This window comes from Entelurus aequoreus, linkage group LG12 (assembly GCF_033978785.1).
Source record: "Entelurus aequoreus isolate RoL-2023_Sb linkage group LG12, RoL_Eaeq_v1.1, whole genome shotgun sequence".
In the NCBI taxonomy this organism is placed as follows: Eukaryota; Metazoa; Chordata; class Actinopteri; order Syngnathiformes; family Syngnathidae; genus Entelurus; species Entelurus aequoreus.
The window spans coordinates 21,559,255-21,579,006 of record NC_084742.1 but is presented as its reverse complement, the minus strand read 5'-3'; the positions used below and the strand labels follow the sequence as shown (position 1 = coordinate 21,579,006).

The following is a 19,752-nucleotide window of genomic DNA, read 5'->3' as shown; positions in this document are numbered from 1 at the left end:
CAGAGGGAACACTGACTCCAAATATCATCAATCCCTTTGTAGGATGTAAAATGACAGCAACGAGTTTGTAATGTGAAGAATATTAGCTCGCTCCAAAAATCAGTTTTACGGTAAAGCTTCGAACAGTGATTGTCAAACTGTGGCATGTGGGCTCTATCTAGAGGTATGCCAAATAAAGTTAAAGTCCCAACGATAGTCACACACACACCATGTTCACCCCCTGGGAGGTGAGGGGAGCAGTGAGCAGCAGCAGTGGCCGAGCTCGGGAAACATTTTGGTGATTTAACCCCCAATTCCAACCCTTGATGCTAAATGCCAAGCAGGGAGGTAATGGGTCCCATTTTTATAGTCTTTTGGTATGACTCGGCCGGTGTCTCAGGGCAGACAATCTAACCACAAGGCCCACTGAGCGGGTATAATAAAAAATAATCACTCTTTTAAAGTACAGTGTTTTATTTTCATATATTACAACTAGGCTTGTCCCTATGCCAATATTTTGGTACCGGTACCAAAATGTAAATCGATACTTTTCTAAATAAAGGGGGCCACAAAAAATGTCAATAAAGGCTTCATTTTAAAAGAAAATCTTACGATACATTAAACATATGTTTCTCACTGCACTCAAAGAACAAATTTAGAAGGTTAAAAAAAAAAAAAATCAAAAGGCATTAAACACACTGGGCTTTTCTTAATGCACTCAAAGAACAATTTACAAGTGTATATATTTCACACAGCCTGCCATAATCTAGGATTAGGTTAGAAAAGAACAGAAAGCTTTACTGACATTGTGTTGAATGCTTCATGATTTATGGTTGCCACTCCCGGTCTGTGCTTTAAGATGAATACAATTATTAGTAAAAACAAAAAACAATACCATGGCTAAAAGTACAAAGATACACATGTAGAAGGTAAAACACACATTGGTAAAGATAAAACACAAATTGCAAGAATTTGTTACAAAATGCAATCAATTCCCTTGCATTAGTTTGCTCTCCCCAAAAGGTTAACGTAATCACAACGTTCTGGGAACCAAAAATCGTTAGCTGGGACATGGGTGGTTTCAGTGACGTGCAGTCATCATGGAAAGAAAAAAAATGTAAAAAGAAAAAAGAAAAATTAAATTGTTATATGTATTCAGTGATTATACTACAAAGTTATTTTCCATTTAACTTCACCAGTTTTAGATTTTTTTTTTTCAAAATCTCTGAATTTTCACATTTGCCGTTCAAACACTGAGAAGAGACGGTGCGGTGATCAGCAGCCAGTTGAGGCACGTCACTCAGTTGTGCCTCAACATGGATTGCGGTTTCGGCTAACTGCTGGCCTGCTGTGCAGTGAGACCGTATTGCTATATGAATTATATTATACATTTCCATAGTTTAGTTAGCTGAGGTATATAATGTCCAGTGTATTTTGTCAACAACTGTACGTGTGTAAAGTATTTCTTGTGCTGAGCAATCATAAAACTGCTGCGAAAAGCACTGTGGGAGGCTCGCAGTAACCCCGCCTCCTTGTGCCGGCTAAAGCACCCCCGCCGCAGAATGCACCCCGGGCCCCGACGGGAGCGCCACACCAACCAAAGCCCACACCCAAAACCTCTACGTGCAAGACCGAATCCACCCAAAAAAAGTCACTTAACAAGAAGCCAAAAAGTGCAAAAACAACAATGCTCGCGCCGGAGGAGCCGCGAACGACCGCAGGGCCACAACATTAGGTACACCTGCAGACTGCAGCACGGATTTCATATTTCATTCGTTCACAACTCCTCCAACACAAACACCACTGTTCCCGCACTTATAAGTAAAGGTAAGACCATAATAACGTTTTTTTTATTAAATGTGCTTTTTTTTGTGCTACAGTTTGTATGTGTAAAGTTAAAGTTAAGTTAAAGTACCAATGATTGTCACACACACGCTAGGTGTGGTGAAATGTGTCCTCTGCATTTGACCCATCCCCTTGATCACCCCCTGGGATGTGAGGGGAGAAGTGGGCAGCAGCGGCGCCGCGCCCGGGAATAATTTTTGGTGATTTAACCCCCAATTCCAACCCTTGATGCTGAGTGCCAAGCAGGGAAGAATGCTGGTACGAGCTTTTAAACATAACCCGTTAACTGCTGCCAATCAAATGGTGAATGAGATACTCTTTAGGGTTCATATGTTTGTAAATCTGACTGTGATGAAGTTAGTGCCTCACTAGTCATGAACCTCACCGCACGTCACTGGGTGGTTTTGAATCCGCTTAAAATTGGCAACAAGCCAATGGTGTGTGCGCGTCTACGTATCTGCCATGGTGCAGCTGCTGGATCTGCTGGATGTCTGGGGGAGCTCGTTAACTATATTACTGGTCACTCTTTAAAATCCTTGTTCAGATCTGAAGGCTTGCTATTTCAATGTTTACCTAAGTTTAAGCAAAGATTGTAATACTTCAATGCCACCTTCGGCGAGGCATTTTTAAAGCAGTGCTTCCCGAGCAGCGCTTCCTCGTTTAAAGTGTCGCCTTTATCGGTAGTTTTGAAGCCTAAATACCTTTATATTGCGCTTCATGCATTTTGATCCAATAGAATTGCTGTTTTTTTCCCATTCTTAATCTCCACAATGTTTCTGCTTGTATGCTCTTTTTGTGTGTGTTTTCACAGATTCAACATCATGCGCCTCTGCTAAGCGGATAAAAAGTACCTGTATTTTTCAAAAGGCAGTATAGTATTGTTTTTAATTCATTAGTACCGTTGTACTTTATTAGTACCGATATACCGTACAACCCTAATTACAACACAGTGTTACTGTTCAAACTGTGTGTAATACAGGGTTCGTACGGGTGCTTAAAAACCTTGAAAGTACTTGGATTTTAGTGTTGTGTTTTCAAGGTTTGAAAAATGCTTGAATTTTGGGTGAAATGCTTGTAAATGCTTGGAAATGTTCATCATATTTCCCAGCAGTTTAACTCAATAGGCTAATTATAAAATGGAAAAAAAAAAAAAAAAGTTTCCTTAAAAATGAAAGCTACACGTAGTACACGCTTGATCTGTTGGCTTTGCACGAGCCCTTACATTAGGTTGTTGTCATGCCAGAGCCGTATATACGACTCTGTGTCGCCCCCAAGAGGACAGTGGTGCATCGGTCCATCGTGCCAGGAGGTTGTCGTTTTAATGAACATTGGATGGAAAATGACAAATACAAACTTTGGATAAAACGTGGACCAAATCCACGTGGAGCCTGCTGCAAAGTATGCAAAAAGGAAATTAATTTGCACTTTTTGGACTTGTTTGCACTGTGAAGGTCATATGTAATTTGTAACCTTTTGCACAACGTAGAGCTGAGTTAACGTGAATGATTTTGAGTTTTCATACAACATGGTTCGATGTATTTTTTGCTCCATTATTTTCGTTGTCTACTTAACTTGTCTGACTACCTCAGTTAAAGCAAACAAGTTAGACAAGCAGTAGAAAATGGATGGATGGAAGTTACATTTTGTCGTTTTGGTTAATTGCATTAAAATTTGTTTGGACATGTTTGTATTGTGAAGGTCATGTCATGTATAATTTTTAACCTTTTTCACAACTTAGAGCTGAGTTAATATGATTGATTTTGTAGTTTTTACACAACATGGTTGTATGCATTTCTTCCTCTATTATTGTCGTTGTCTACGTAACTTGTCTGGCTACCTCAGTGAAAGCAAAAAAAGTTAACTTTTGTCTTTTTGTTCATTTGTTATCATAACCACAGTTATAAGGCTAGATATGCTTAATGAAAAGTGACTGAGGTGTTGTGAAACAAACTAAATATTTTCCTTTAATTGATTATCCTTATATTAATGTGGAACAGTTTTGTTAATAAATGAGTGAAATTGACATTTTGAGGGTGCGTGTATTTATATCACATTATGCAGTTTACAAGCACAAATACGGTGTGACTCAATCTGTGCTGAAATTTGAAAAACATCACAAATGGAGACATGTTTGCAAACACCAATGACATTGAATAGTCTACAGAAACACTGCTTTATTGTCTATGCCCCCATTCAGTTAATGATAACTGCTGGTTCGTATTTCTCCTACAGACAACATTTGGTGACCTCAAACAACAAGACTATGGATTAATTCACAATGGTTTTCGCCTTTTGAAGGGTACTGTAAAAACTGGAAAATTTATCTTGAAAGTCCTTAAAAAGTACTTGAATTTGGCCATGGAAAAGGTGTACAAACCCTTTTAAAATTACAGTGGCCAAAAATGTTAAATAAAACCTCTGCCTTGTTTTTAATGAATACTTAGACCTACTACTCTACTGAATTTTATGATATTATGCATTATGATGGTACTTGGAGAGCTAGGTTTTTGATGAAAAAAGCTTGAGAACCACTGGCTAAGAATAGGAGTGCAGTGGAAATGTTTAAAGTGCCTTTTATGTACAGTAAATACTTTGGCATCTGACAGTTTTATTGTTTTTGTAATGTGTAAAATCTACTCTAAGTGCACTCCACGTATCTTGAGTGCCTTGGTTGAAACTCGGCGTGCACCTATTCTATAATCTTTACAGTAAAACAATTACATCTTGGTACATTTAGCAGCTTGGACAGCATCCAAAAAAACCTTGACATAAATAGACAAAAAAAAGCCCCCAAATCGTTGTTATTGGTTGATGTCATGCAAGAGGGCAAATATGACTTGGAAGGGGCTTAAAAAGAAAGTTGACATTAACCTGTCCTTGCTTGGTTGCTGGAGGCTCAGACGACCTGCGCAAGCACATAAATTTTGATTGACATATAATTTCCTTTCCCTGTCCACCTTGGACAGCCTTATGTTTGATTGGTTCATGAGATAAGGGAAGGAGGAAGCGGGGTGGTGAGGGGGGCTTGACTGGATCCTATTTTCAGCATGAAAGCTGGAGGAGACAGGGGTGGGGGGTGACAGTGAGGATGAAGCAAGGGTGATGGGGGGCTCCAGGAACTTTCAAAGCTGAGGGAAGGAAACGCGGGTTCGACTTTTCACCGTGTGAAGAGCAAGCGACTTTGAAGACGACGGGATATATGCGCTCCTTCTTATCTCGCCTGTTAGCTAGGTCTCAGATGGTGCTGCCCGTTAATGAGGACCCTGGATTTCAGTGTCACTCCCGACATTTGAATTATTATTTTTTTTTGCCAAAGACTTCTCTATCCAACAAACAAATCCACAAAAAGAGGTTTCTACGCTAGCCTCACTTCTTGCATACTTCTCGGTTTTCAAAGTCCCCTTTTCATCACAAATTTAATCCAGGGTGCCCAAGGGGGGCAGAGAGAGCTCGAAAATGAAAACGTTGCTCGGCTTTCATACACTGTCAAATTCATTTTATGGATAAAAATGCTAAAATTCCCTTGAAACGAGCAATACACAATTGTAGATTACTGCAGGGCATCTTTCAACTGTTTATGACTACATATACATACATACATATATACATATACACATATATATATATATATATATATATATATATATATATATATATATATATATATATATATATATATATATATATATATATATATATATATATATATATATATATATATATATATATATATATATATATATATGTACATACATATATATACATATATATGTACATACATATATATACATATATATGTATACATACATACATATATATATACATACATATATGTATGTATATATACATATACATATGCATACATATATACATATATGTATATATACATATATATATATATACATATATATATATACAGTATATATATATATATACATACACACACACATATATACACATTTATATATATATATATATATATATATATATATATATATATATATATATATATACTTATACACATACACACACACATATATACACATTTATATATATATATATATATATATATATATATATATATATATATATATATATATATATATATATATATATATATATATATATATATATATATATATATATATATATATATATATATACACTACCGTTCAAAAGTTTGGGGTCACATTGAAATGTCCTTATTTTTTAAGGAAAAGCACTGTACTTTTCAATGAAGATAACTTTAAACTAGTCTTAACTTTAAAGAGATACACTCTATACATTGCTAATGTGGTTAATGACTATTCTAGCTGCAAATGTCTGGTTTTTGGTGCAATATCTACATAGGTGTATAGAGGCCCATTTCCAGCAACTATCACGCCAGTGTTCTAATGGTACAATGTGTTTGCTCATTGGCTCAGAAGGCTAATTGATGATTAGAAAACCCTTGTGCAATCATGTTCACACATCTGAAAACAGTTTAGCTCGTTACAGAAGCTACAAAATTGACATTCCTTTGAGCAGATTGAGTTTCTGGAGCATCACATTTGTGGGGTCAATTAAACGCTCAAAATGGCCAGAAAAAGAAAACTTTCGTCTGAAACTCGACAGTTTATTCTTGTTCTTAGAAATGAAGGCTATCCACAAAATTGTTTGGGTGACCCCAAACTTTTGAACGGTAGTGTATGTATATATATATATGTATATATATATATATATATACATATATATATATATATATATATATATATATATATATATATATATATATATATATATATATATATATATATATATATATATATATATATATATATATATATATATATATATATATGTATATATATATATATATATATATATATACATATATATATATATATATATATATATATATATATATATATATATATATATATATATATATACACACACACACGCATACATATATAGCAAGCGTACACTTCTTCAACATGATACAAACAATTCTGAAACAAACAAAAACAACCATTGATGTCTTAATGCAACTTGTGGGTTTGTAATTTACATGACGTGTTGTGATCATTCCATCAGGTTGCAAAGGTAAGCCTAAATCACATAAAACAACATGTAAGAAAATTGTAGTAAGAAATAACATGTTTTGTTTTAAGATATCAAGTATTGCAACAAGTTTTACCACAGTTTATATTATCCGAACAGATTATATTATCTGAAAGGCAGAGCTTGTCTTTTATACCAAAATAAAAAGTCAAAGTTTTCTAAGTTATTTGCTTTGTGTTAATGTTAGTGCTGTCAAACGATTTGAAAATAAATTTCATTGTGAGAATGTCATTCAGGATTTCTTTTTAATGTTTTACTTGAGTGCATGACATTCATTTGCTCAAAACTTGGTAACAGTTTTATCTAAAGTCCCATCTGTGTGTACTTTGAAGTGAAATGTGCCAGTGAGCACAACAGTTGGAGTTTCCTCACACATCTTTGCACTGACATATGCATTGACCCTGATCGCTGACCTTATAACAACGCGCGCCGCCTTTCAGGTAACCATCCGTGGTTAAGGTGAAGGAGCATGAACGGTCAGGCCTAGTTATTTTCTGACTGTCATACCTTACTGTCCTTTATCAATTTTGTGGGGCGGAGTAAGCCTTTGTCTCACAATGTACTACACTCTGTCTGCTGAGCAAAAAGGTCACATAATTAGTTTAGGGCTTTTTGTTGTTGTTACAAGACAATTGGATGTCCTTCTTATGTTTTGTGGGGGCACGCTAAGCCTTTGCCTCGGTGTGCCAAACCATTTCTTTAATCATGACACCTCGCAAAAATTTGTGGGTGACGCCGGAAAATATCCAAAATGTTTTATGTTTTTTTTAAATACATCTCAGTAGTTGTGCATACTAGCTACTTTTGGAAAATGTTCGCTTAGTGATGAAACTTGAATTGTGAATACTGACGGCCCCACTATGGACTGGACTCTCACTGTTATGTGGATCCACTAGGGACTGTACTTAGAGGGGGGGTTACCTACATATGCGGTCCTCTCCAAGGTTTCTCATAGTCATTCACATCGACGTCCCTTGTGTGGGCTCTGTGCCGAGGATGTTGTTGTGGCTTGTGCAGCCCTTTGAGACTTTTGTGATTTAGGGCTATATAAATAAACAGTGATTGATTGATTGATTGATTGAGTCTTATCTGCGCATTGTGGTGACCCCTTGTGGCTCCATTGCAAAGAAAGACAATCACAAAATCTGCCTAGTAAGTGTGGGAGTTAAAACTAAGGAAAATTAGTCCCTACAACATTCAGAAGTGTTTTGATAAAAATTAGAGCTGTCAAAGTTAATAACTTCATTATAATGTTGTTTAATGGCGCAAATTTTTTTGACGTGCGATTATTGTGCACCTGTATTGTTTTGACCCTCTGTCAATTTTGTAGCATGGGAATATATGTATCTGCGTTCAGTTACTGTTAAACTACAAGTGGAAAAAAAGCAAGCAGAAATGGACAAAGAAAATGGTTCATTATGGAAAGCCCTGGTCCAAAGCCATGGTAAGTTGTTCTCCCAACAAAACAAGACTTGTTTTCATCCACAATCGGCTTGTATTCAGAGAAATGGAGCTTCACTTCCGTGGATAGATTACAGTTTACTGCATTGATAACATAAAATGTAGATTGTTACTGTAACTTGTTTAGTAAGATGGCATAAAATCTCAGCAGGAAGAAAAGACAGTGGACAGGCAGTTTAGAGTCTTTGTTCTTGTTACGTTGTCAAAACAAGTCACACACTTCCGGCCTTACAATTATATCACTACATGTCACATCCGGTCTAACTACTACACCAGGGGTCACCAACGCGGTGCCCGCGGGCACCAGGTAGCCCGTAAGGACCAGATGAGTTGCCCGCTGGCCTGTTCTAAAAATAGCTCAAATAGCAGCACTTACCAGTGAGCTGCCTCTATTTTTTAAATTGTATTTATTTACTAGCAAGCTGGTCTCGCTTTGCCCGACATTTTTAATTCTAAGAGAGACAAAACTCAAATAGAATTTGAAAATCCAAGAAAATATTTGAAAGACTTGGTCTTCACTTGTTTAAATAAATTCATTATTTTTTTTACTTTGCTTCTTATAACTTTCAGAAAGACAATTTTAGAGAAAACATACAACCTTAAAAATGATTTTAGGATTTTTAAACATATATACGTTTTTACCTTTTAAATTCCTTCCTCTTCTTTCCTGACAATTTAAATCAATGTTCAAGTAAAAACATTTTTTATTGTAAAGAATAATAAATACATTTTAATTTAATTCTTCATTTTAGCTTCTGTTTTTTCGACGAAGAATATTTGTGAAATATTTCTTCAAACTTATTATGATTAAAATTCAAAAAAATTATTCTGGCAAATCTAGAAAATCTGTAGAATCAAATTTAAATCTTATTTCAAAGTCTTTTGAATTTCTTTTTAAAATTTTGTTCTGGAAAATCTAGAAGAAATAATGATTTGTCTTTGTTAGAAATATAGCTTGGTCCAATTTGTTATATATTATAACAAAGTGCAGATTGTATTTTAACCTATTTAAAACATGTCATCAAAATTCTAAAATTAATCTTAATCAGGAAAAATTACTAATGATGTTCCATAAATTATTTTTTTTATTTTTTCAAAAAGATTCGAATTAGCTAGTTTTTCTCTTCTTTTTTTCAGTTGAATTTTGAATTTTAAAGAGTCGAAATTGAAGATAAACTATGTTTCAAAATTTAATTGTCATTTTTTTCGTGTTTTCTCCTCTTTTAAACCGTTCAATTAAGTGTAAATATCATTAATTATTAATAATAACATAGAGTTAAAGGTAAATTGAGCAAATTGGCTATTTCTGGCAATTTATTTAAGTGTGTATCAAACTGGTAGCCCTTCGCATTAATCAGTACCCAAGAAGTAGCTCTTGGTTTCAAAAAGGTTGGTGACCCCTGTACTACACTAACAAAATGAAAAATGTTTTACTTTACGATAATGCTTTGTCAAAGATGTTTTGTAATGTAATCTCTGATATTTCCACCCCAAATATATATTAGTACATCAATTGAGGAACATAAAGGTGGACATTTTCTGGCAGATTTAAGTGAAACATGCTCTGGTTGATAGTCCTCAATTACAGAATGTTTAGCAGGCTGAATATTACATCCTTCCATCTATGCATTTTCTGCTGCTTGTCTCTCTCGGGTGGGGGGCTACAGCCAATTCCAGCTGCACTTGGGCGGAAGGCACTTTATAACTAAATAGAGAAAGTTAAGTCAATGTCATGCAGCAATACAAATATGATGAACTAGTACAACCCGTGATATACAGAATATCAGAAGCATCTATTCAGGTAGAAATATCAAACATTACATTATCGTAACAATCCACATTTTGTGTTACTAATGCGTAAAATTGGTATTTAAACATGGTCTAGCTCCTCCTCTGAATACAAGTGCAGCAAGAATACTAATTCTGTATTCCTAAAAATTACAAAATCTGGCAAGACACCAACGCACTGTAGGGTTTTGTTTTATTTTTGTCATCAAAAGCGTGTTTATGTCTATTTTGTGTTGAGCTGTTTAAAAAAACAATGTTTAAAATATATTTCATTAAAGCAAACTAATTGTCTAGTCAATGGTCATGGTAGTATAAACTTGAAAATTGTCTGTCTAGGGTACACCTATTAATAGAGGCGGGAATCTTTGGGCACCTCACGATTTGTTTACAATTACGATTTGATTAGAAATAGATTATTGATGCATCTTTAATTTATATACATTGATGCAGTTATACATTTTTTAGTTTCACTAAATACGCGTTTATCACTTGCAACTTTTAAAAACAGTGCATTTGTAATAAAAACACTTTTATGAAATTAATGGAAATGTGTGCATAACTGAAAGATAAGTACTCAATAACAAAGGAGCTGGTCCGGTCTCTTGGTGAGGTGGCAATCTGCAGTCAGCCATATTTTAAAACTGACAGAATTACTTTATTTACAATAAATACATCAATTATCAATTATTGACGTCTACTAATCGATTTTATAAACATCTATGTCCGAATTGTGACGCATCTAAAAATAGATTATTTCCCCCACCTCTACTTATTAATGAAAAACAAATTAAAAAGATGGTTTGACAAAAACAGACTATCGTTGAATCTTAGTAAAACTAAAATAATGCTATTTGGTAATAGTAGAAGAGAAAGTCAAACACAAATACAAATAGACGGAATAGAAATTGAAAGAGTAAATGAAACCAAATTTCTAGGTATAATGATTGATGATAAATTGAACTGGAAATCTCACGTAAAAAATATACAACATAAAGTAGCAAGAAACACGTCAATAATGAATAAAGCAAAACATGTTCTAGACAAAAAATCACTTCATATTCTCTACTGCTCACTAGTGTTACCATATCTGAGCTACTGTGTAGAAATATGGGGAAATAATTACAAAAGTAACGGTGTTACAAAAAAGATCAGTTAGAATAATACATAATGTTGGATATAGAGAACATACAAATCCTTTATTTATTGAATCAAAGATACTGAAATTCCACGACATAGTGAATTTGCAAACAGCTAAAATTATGCACAAAGCAAACTATAACCTGCTACCCAAGAATATACAACAATTCTTCTCAACAAAAGAGGAGAAATATAATCTTAGAGAAAAATGTAATTTAAAACATTTGTACGCACGTACAACACTTAAGACCTTCAGTATATCAGTATGTGGAATTAAATTATGGAATGGATTAAGCAAAGCAATCAAACAATGTACTAATATGATCCACTTCAAGAAACTCTTCAAACTTAAAGTGTTTACAAAGTACAAAGAAGAAGAACCATGACAAACATTTTCAATTTATTTCATCCATTCATTCATTCATTCTTAAAGTAATCTTACTTATCTCATCATATGAAATATGACTTTCTTCACCAATTATTATTATTAAATTCTTACTATTATTTATTTATTTATTTTTATTGTGATTACATATGGAGTTTATTGTGAAAAAATTGAGAACAGGAAGTGAATAAAAAAAGTTTCAGCAACTGTTATGTAAAGAAAAGGGGTAGGATTAAATAAGCTCTGCTTCTTCCTACTCCTTTTCGAACATGTTGAAAAGAGAAACTGGAAATCGTGATGTATCATGTTGTATGCTTGCATGTTCGAAATAAAGTCAAACTCAACTCAACTCAACTCAAAAAAAACGTATGTCTGTCTGCGATTGTCGCGATTAATTTTGAGTTAACTGTAAACAAAGTGCGATTCATCGCGATTAGAAATTTGAATCGTCTGACAGTCGTAATAAAAATGCCAAAATATTTCGTTACCTATGGTGCCAGGAGGACATGACATCTTCGCAACCATCCCCTGCCTTGTCTTGGGCCAGGAGACGTCCGCCATGACCAGGGGACTGCAGTATTCTACCCTGATGTTAGGAAGCCTGGAGGAAGAGGGTGAATGCTCGTCATCGTCCCCCAGGACTGAGCGTCCCGCAGGGGTCTGGGCCGGAGGGGACGCCGTGGACGTGATTCGGCGCCACTGGGCCGTGGTGACAGGCATTCTGGCCGTGGTGGTCCTTCCTGGTGTGGCTGTGACTGTCGTAGTTGTGGTGGTGGGATGAGTAGTTGTCCTCCTCGTGGTGGTGTCCATGTAGACCATCACGGAAGAGGAAGACTCTGGTGGGGGAGATGACATAAGGATAGGATTACTTTAAAGTTTCCAAATATATCAAATTTGATGATGATTGATGACATTATTATTATTATTATTATTATTATTATTAATAATACAAATTATTATTATTTAATCCGTCCATCTTCCTCCCCTTATCTTCTTCTTTTCACAATCTACGAGGAGCTCGCCAGAGTGTTCTAGAAATATGAAGCGTTATTATGCACAGCAAACAAAGAGTGCTAATTCGCACTAATTTATACTACATTACACTCAAAGTTCGAATAAACGCGTCGTTGTGGTCCTTAAAATACCGATCGTGTTATTCCCGAGATCATGTTACACATATGTGCATATGAACAATGTAGATTCAGATACAAATATTATAACACATGGAGTACCCCAAGGTTCTGTACTGGGACCAAAATAGTTTTTATTGTATATTAATGATATCTGTAAAGTCTTTAAAAAACTCAACTGTATTCTCTTTGCTGATGATACAAGCCTGTACTGTTCTGGCCAAGACCTTGGCCAGCTCCTACAGACTGTGGAGAGAGAAGTCCACATACTAAAGCAATGGTTTGATGCCAATAAACTATCAATCCACCTAAATAAAACAATATATATAATTTTTGGAAATAGGAAAAATAACATACAGTGTCACATAAGAATTGATGATATGGAGATAGAAAGGGTGTATTCAACAAAATTTGGGGGAATCTATATAGATGATAAATTAAATTGGAAACTGTACATAAATATACTCAAGACAAAGATAGCAAAAATGATTGCTATGTTACATAAAATTAAAAACTCTGTAAATCAAAAGGCTCTTAACATGTTATATAATTATTTCGTACTCCCATATCTTAATTATTGTGTTGAAATCTGGGGTAACAATTACAAATCAAAGATCAACTCTATGTTCTTACTTCAAAAGAAAGCCATTAGAATTGTAAATTATGTGGATTATCATGACCATACCAATGCTCTGTTTATTAAATTAAAAACATTAAAACTGCACAATCTTGTTGACCTCAACACTGTTATTGTGACGTACAAAGCTTATAACCACATGCTACCTGGGTGTCTACAGGAGAGGTTCAAACCTAGGGAGAGTCCCTATGACCTCAGAGGTTCAGCTGTCTTTCAGAAAGCAAACATAAGAACGAGCTTAAAAAATAGATGTGTTTCTGTCAGGTGGGTTCATCTGTGGAACAGCTTGGATGATTCCTTAAAATGTTCCAGTTCCATTCACACATTTAAAAAACACTTTAAGACCAATGTCTTGGAAAAATATATCACTCTTGAATCAACACAGTAGTTAATACCTTGATCGATGTTAATTACAAACTAAATGTGGGATATAAATAATAATGGTGAATGGTGAATAGTATATAATCAGTACAAAGGTTTAACTAACACATGTACAAGGATATTTCACATGTCTTTACTGTGTATATAACAGTGTTTATGTTGTGTACAAGGTGTATTTATAATATGTTGTGCAAAGGAAATGTAATATTTTTTAGGAAGCTCATCTTGTATTTGACATTGTTTATAGGGTTAGGCGCAATAAGTGTTCAACTTCAGCCTAAACCCTTTCGGTCTGCAACATGTTTTAATTAATGAATGTACAACTGTTTTTTTATGTAAAACTGTTTGTTTATTTTGTTGACCACTGACCGAAGAAATAATAAACTAATTTGAAATTACAATAAAAAATATATCTAGCTTACTTGCAGTTCAACAGGTTAATAACCTAGTCAAATGATATGAAAGTAAATCCCAAATACGCTTAGGTCAGGCTGATTACAAAAATTATTACTTATCAAATATACTTTATGAGAAGGCACTCAAATAACAGAAGAAAAATGTACATCCAATTGTGTACTGTTAAAATAAATTAAATTAATAATAAATAATAATATTTTTAATAAATAATCTAGCAATATAAAAAAGTACAAATAAAAATACAGCTTCATGACTTTAGTCATAGTTGTTTTTTGCGCTTAAGACAATGACTTTAGCTCTAGACTTCTTCTGTTGGTTTGATATTGTCATTACTGCCACAAATGGTGGAAAAGTTTATTGCAACTGAGTACCACTGCGGCCCATACGGACTACAGCTGAGAAACACATTTTTTTTGGAGGCCAACAAAGGGCCCCATGGTTAAGAAACACTGGTCTACATAACATGTAATCGTGGTGCTTTCAAGTCGCTTTCTAAATGTCTCTTCATGTCTCTTATTCGCGTGCTGTATCCCTCCCCAAGGGCAAGACCCTTCGACAGCGTCTTCACTCAGTCAGCCATGTTGAAGTTTTTAGCGCTTCCATATTGAGTCTAATGACAGACATAAATGCTACTTTTTATTGGAAATGGCAACAGCGAAGGATTTGTTCAATGCATGTGCATGTACGAGCCAGTCTACCCCACAACAAGAGGATAAAGAAAAATAAAGGATTTATTGACTACAACTTAGGACTACGACTGCATAAAAATGGCAGATTTGCACCAAGCTCTTCAGGTAAACCTCTACCCTGCATGGCGATATCAGCTGAAGGTAACTAAAGCAAAATACGTCACTAAAATCTCAAATTCCAAACGGTTCATTCGGAGCAAGTTTGGAAGAAGGCAAGCTCCATCCATCCATCCATCCATCCACTGATCCATTTTCTACCGCTTGTCCCTCTCAAGTGTTTTACAAATATCTCTGCCATGCCCCCAAGGTTTGCGTTCACATTTTCGAGACTTATGGGGATGGTAAATACACCTAAACAGGTACCAACAGGTAAGAAAAGTAGCATAATAGCAGTCCTACAATGTAAATTGTGCCCATATTTTGTACCCCTTATAGACTTATATAGTTTAATCTTATTATTAATATTGTATTATAATATGTACAATATTGTATATTATATTATTATCAAGGACCTTTAACAACCATCTTAAATAACAATTTTAAAATGAACACAGTCTTTTTCTACTAGCTGAGAATTTGACCCATCTTTCTATGAAATTAAAAGCACCATCATCAGCAGCATGCTACTGTAAGAAAGGAAACCAATAAAACACAGTGCAGAACACACCATGGTACAAGTGTATGCAAACACAGAAACACCATCACTGTCACATTAATGAAATCCTAGTGTAAAAAATCCCCCACTGGTGTCTATTAACTCTATTATTTATGATTATGCATTTTATATTTGAGGGGGAGTGACCTCAAATAGACCGCATCCGCCTGTCGGTAAATAGAAGCACCTAGCATGAGGCGATAATTGAAAATGGGCCAAGTTGCTGCTTAGATAGCAAAAGAAGACCAGTGAGGACAGTAAAAGGCAACAGGGCCAGATAAGCGAGCAGCTACATGGTGTGCATATGAGCTTTTTACGATAAGGAACTTATTGCAATAGTAGCCGTGGTCGGGAGGGCCAAATTTGCTGAGGGTATTTTTTTTCTGTAAAAAAAACGCTGGCTAAAGTGTTTTCGCAGTTAAAGTCCTCAGTAAAAGTCACTAAACTAAACATCACTAAACAACTTATGAGGGAAATACAATCTTGGATTATCACAACTTTGGGAGAAGTATCTCTGAGGTCTAACAAGTTGGACTAGAAAAAGATTTTGGAATAAAAAAATACTCCCTAAATTGTAAAATTCAGAACTGGGCAAGAATTTAGGAATTAAAGAGAATAATGGCTGGTAAATTGTAAAAACACTATTAATATTGGAGTTTGAATGGTCGTCATAGCTTCATGTCTCACAAGATCATACTGTATGGAGATTGTATTGGATTGCACCACATTTTGGGGAGAAAAAACATCTAAAGACGTTGAATTCAGAATTGGACTGACATTTTTGAGGGTTAAAAAACTTCAGAGTTCTTATTGCTCTCCCACAACCCACCATCATATTACAGGGGAGATTTCACAAATCAGATTGGTGCAGCAGGTCCACGGAAAAAAATAATACAATTCTTGATCGGTCTAAAATTTTCAGTCTTACTGCAGTTCTAAATTTGCAGAAAATTGGCGTAGAGGCCGCACAGTTCTGATTAGACAAACTTTTGTCGGAAAAAACACTTTTTAAGTTGTGAAATTCATAATTGGACCAATATTTTCAGAAAAAAACACTCCTCTAAAGTCAGACAAACCTCACAGTAAAAGTCATTATCGCTGTCACACTTGAAGTCACAGACGACACCATTAAATTATGCAGAGGCTCTACAACCGAGATCTGGAAAACTTTTTCTTTAAAAAGGTACTCCAGAAGTAATGAAATTCAGAATTAGAACAGAATTTTCAAGGAAAAATTAGTTCCTACATTTTTTAAAAGTATGCACACTGTGTGGAGGTTGTACAGTCCAAATTGTTTTGGACCAAACATTTTAGGGGGAAAAATACCCCAAAGTTTAAAAATTCGAAATTGGAAAATGCCCAAAATTGAAAAAGCACCTAAAGTCGTACAGAACTTTGCGTTCCTACTTCTGGCACACTTGATACAATTCTTACTTCAGAAATTGTTTTAGAAATGTCATTCCCATGATTCCACACAACACACTGCATTATTTAATGCATATAATTATTGCATTTTCAAACCAAGTTTTTGCTTTAAAAACTTGCAATTTCCCCAACTTTCTTTGAGGTTTATGTGGCTGTCTATTAAAGACAGTGGGATGCTAATAATTACAGTGTGCAGAGCCTTTTCAAACAATACAAGTTATCTTTTTCTTAATAAGACCGAGCAAAGAAAGATGACTCACAGCTGGAGGTTAATTCAAAGTCGCCAGGAAGCCACGTCTGGAATCTAATTCCATACTTCCGCATGATCCCGTTGAGTGCACAACGAGGTACATTATTCTTTTTTTACGGATGACATCCACGGCCCATGTGTGCATGTTAAATATGCCCGACAAGCCACCAGAGAGCGCTGGGAGTTGAAAGTGTCCTTGAGCAAACTTGTCTTCTGTGTCTTTTACGGCGGATTAGCACAAAAAAGGGGGGATGAGGACCGGCGGGAGGTGGGGACGCTAAGAGCAGACACAGTCCACAGCCGCCATCGCCTTGGAGACAGCACAAGGACATTTTGTTTGGCTGTGTCCACGTCCCTGAATCTTTGCTCAGACCCAAAAAGCATTTAAATTAGACAACTTTGAAATCGGACCAACATTTTCAGGAATGATATGCCTCTAAATTCACATTTTTACACTTGATGTCATGCAAGACAAATATTGTGTAACAGTTGAACGAATGGGGCTGAACCGAAAATACTTTAAATGTCTTAAAATGTGTATTTATACCAGACTTTTCAGTCAAATGTGGCTCTCAAGTTGCAGAAAAATTCAGAGTTTGAACCGCTGTCACTCTTGAAGATATTTCAGAAGCCATAACAATTCAAATTTGGACCAGATTGTTTTGTAAAAAAAAAATGGTAAAAGGGGTGGCAATTGGTTACCTGCCCAACAATACAGCGAAAAGTCAAGGGTGCTGAATTATTTTTGTGCAAAAACAACTCAGAAACCTTGGTAATTAAAAATTAGCCCAAATTTGTTAAATTGAAAATAATGTATGTATGTATGTAAAATAATACAAAACTTACTTCCAACTGCTGTTACACCATCATATTGTGCAGCGGTTGCACAAATTATTGTATATATTATATACAAATATATTATAATATAATAATATATCAGTATATATTATATATTGTATATATAATATGTAAATATTACCTATGTTATAAATAAATGATAAATGGATTATACTTGTATAGCGCTTTTCTACCTTCAAGGTACTCAAAGCGCTTTTACAGTATTTCCACATTCACCCATTCACACACACATTCACACACTGATGGCGGGAGCTGCCATGCAAGGCGCTAACCAGCACCCATCAGGAGCAAGGGTGAAGTGTCTTGCCCAAGGACACAACGGACGTGACTAGGATGGTAGAAGGTGGGGATTGAACCCCAGTAACCAGCAACACTCCGATTGCTGGCACGGCCATGTTATATTTTATATTGCTACTATGGTACATTTTTAGTCTACTTTTTGTTTTCGCCCTCTTTTTGTGCCCTTGTGTGCATTATCCTTTCCATCCCTTGTAACTGTGCTACTGTGTGGAACAATTTCCCTTGTGGATCAATAAAGTTTGTCTAAGTCTATGTCTAAAGAGGTCTGGACAACAATAATCAGTAAAACATATTAAGGTATTACCGAAGTTATAAAATACAAAATTGATTCATAATTTTCAGGAAACATATGCCTCTAAATTCAGCAAATGAACCAACTTCATACTTGGCGTCAGGCAAGACAAATATTGTGTAACGGTTAAAGAAATGGGGTGCAACTAAAAAAATACTCAAAATGTCCCAAAATTCGTAGTTAAACCAGAATTTGGCTCTCAAGTTAAAATTCAGAGTTTGAATCTCCATCATTTTGTGCAGAGGTTGTACGATTTAGAATTCACCTAACATTTCAGGAGAAAATATTCAATGAGTCATAAAAATGAAAAATTGGACTAGATAACTTTGTAGAAATGTGGCAAAAGTTGGGCAAAGTGTTGACCTGCCCCACAATACAGCCAAAAGAGAGGAACCTCATGAAAAGAAAACAATAAAAGTTGGATTTTTGTTAGAAAAGTGAGTCAAAAATCTTTTCAATCAATTATAACTTTTTTGCATGTTTATGTATATGTATATTATTTACATAAGATTTTGTGAGAAGGAATGCATTTAACAGTTCACGCTTATTCCCAAAATGTAGACACTAACAAAAATATACAAATCTATTGTTAGGATAAGGAAAACTGATATTTCTTTACTTAACTTTAATTTGAGCACAGATGCACTTCCTACTATAATTTTGACCCATAAAAATACAGAATAATTAAATACAGCAAAAAGAAGTGGGATTTTATTGAAATTTCAACTTTTCAATTATTTCATTGATAAACAAGCAACTCAAACATTTTGAATATGATTTCATACAATGAAAAACAATCTGTCCAAAACAACAGATGAGGCCGATAGGACGTAGCCGATAAGATTCTGCATTGCTGTTTGCAACAACACGAAACAATCGGAGTCACACCTCTTCTTGATTGACAAAAATGAAATAAATAAAATAAATTTTTTCCCTGACAGTAATGAAGTAAAATAAAACTGCACTAAGTGTCTGTCCCTCAGAAAGGCAATGTTCAATTGAAGTAATCAGAGTTCAAAT

The 19,752-nt window shown here is 35.0% G+C and overlaps 1 protein-coding gene across 2 annotated transcripts in view; it reads right to left on the bottom strand.

Annotated features, from left to right (window-relative positions):
• LOC133661755 (adhesion G protein-coupled receptor L3-like) overlaps positions 1-19,752 on the bottom strand; it is a 219,437-nt gene that overhangs the window by 96,556 nt on the left and 103,129 nt on the right. For both annotated transcript variants that reach the window (XM_062065205.1, XM_062065206.1), the window contains exon 5: positions 12,187-12,534. In XM_062065205.1, the coding sequence (XP_061921189.1) occupies positions 12,187-12,534 (348 nt within the window). The remainder of the gene's footprint in view (positions 1-12,186; positions 12,535-19,752) is intronic.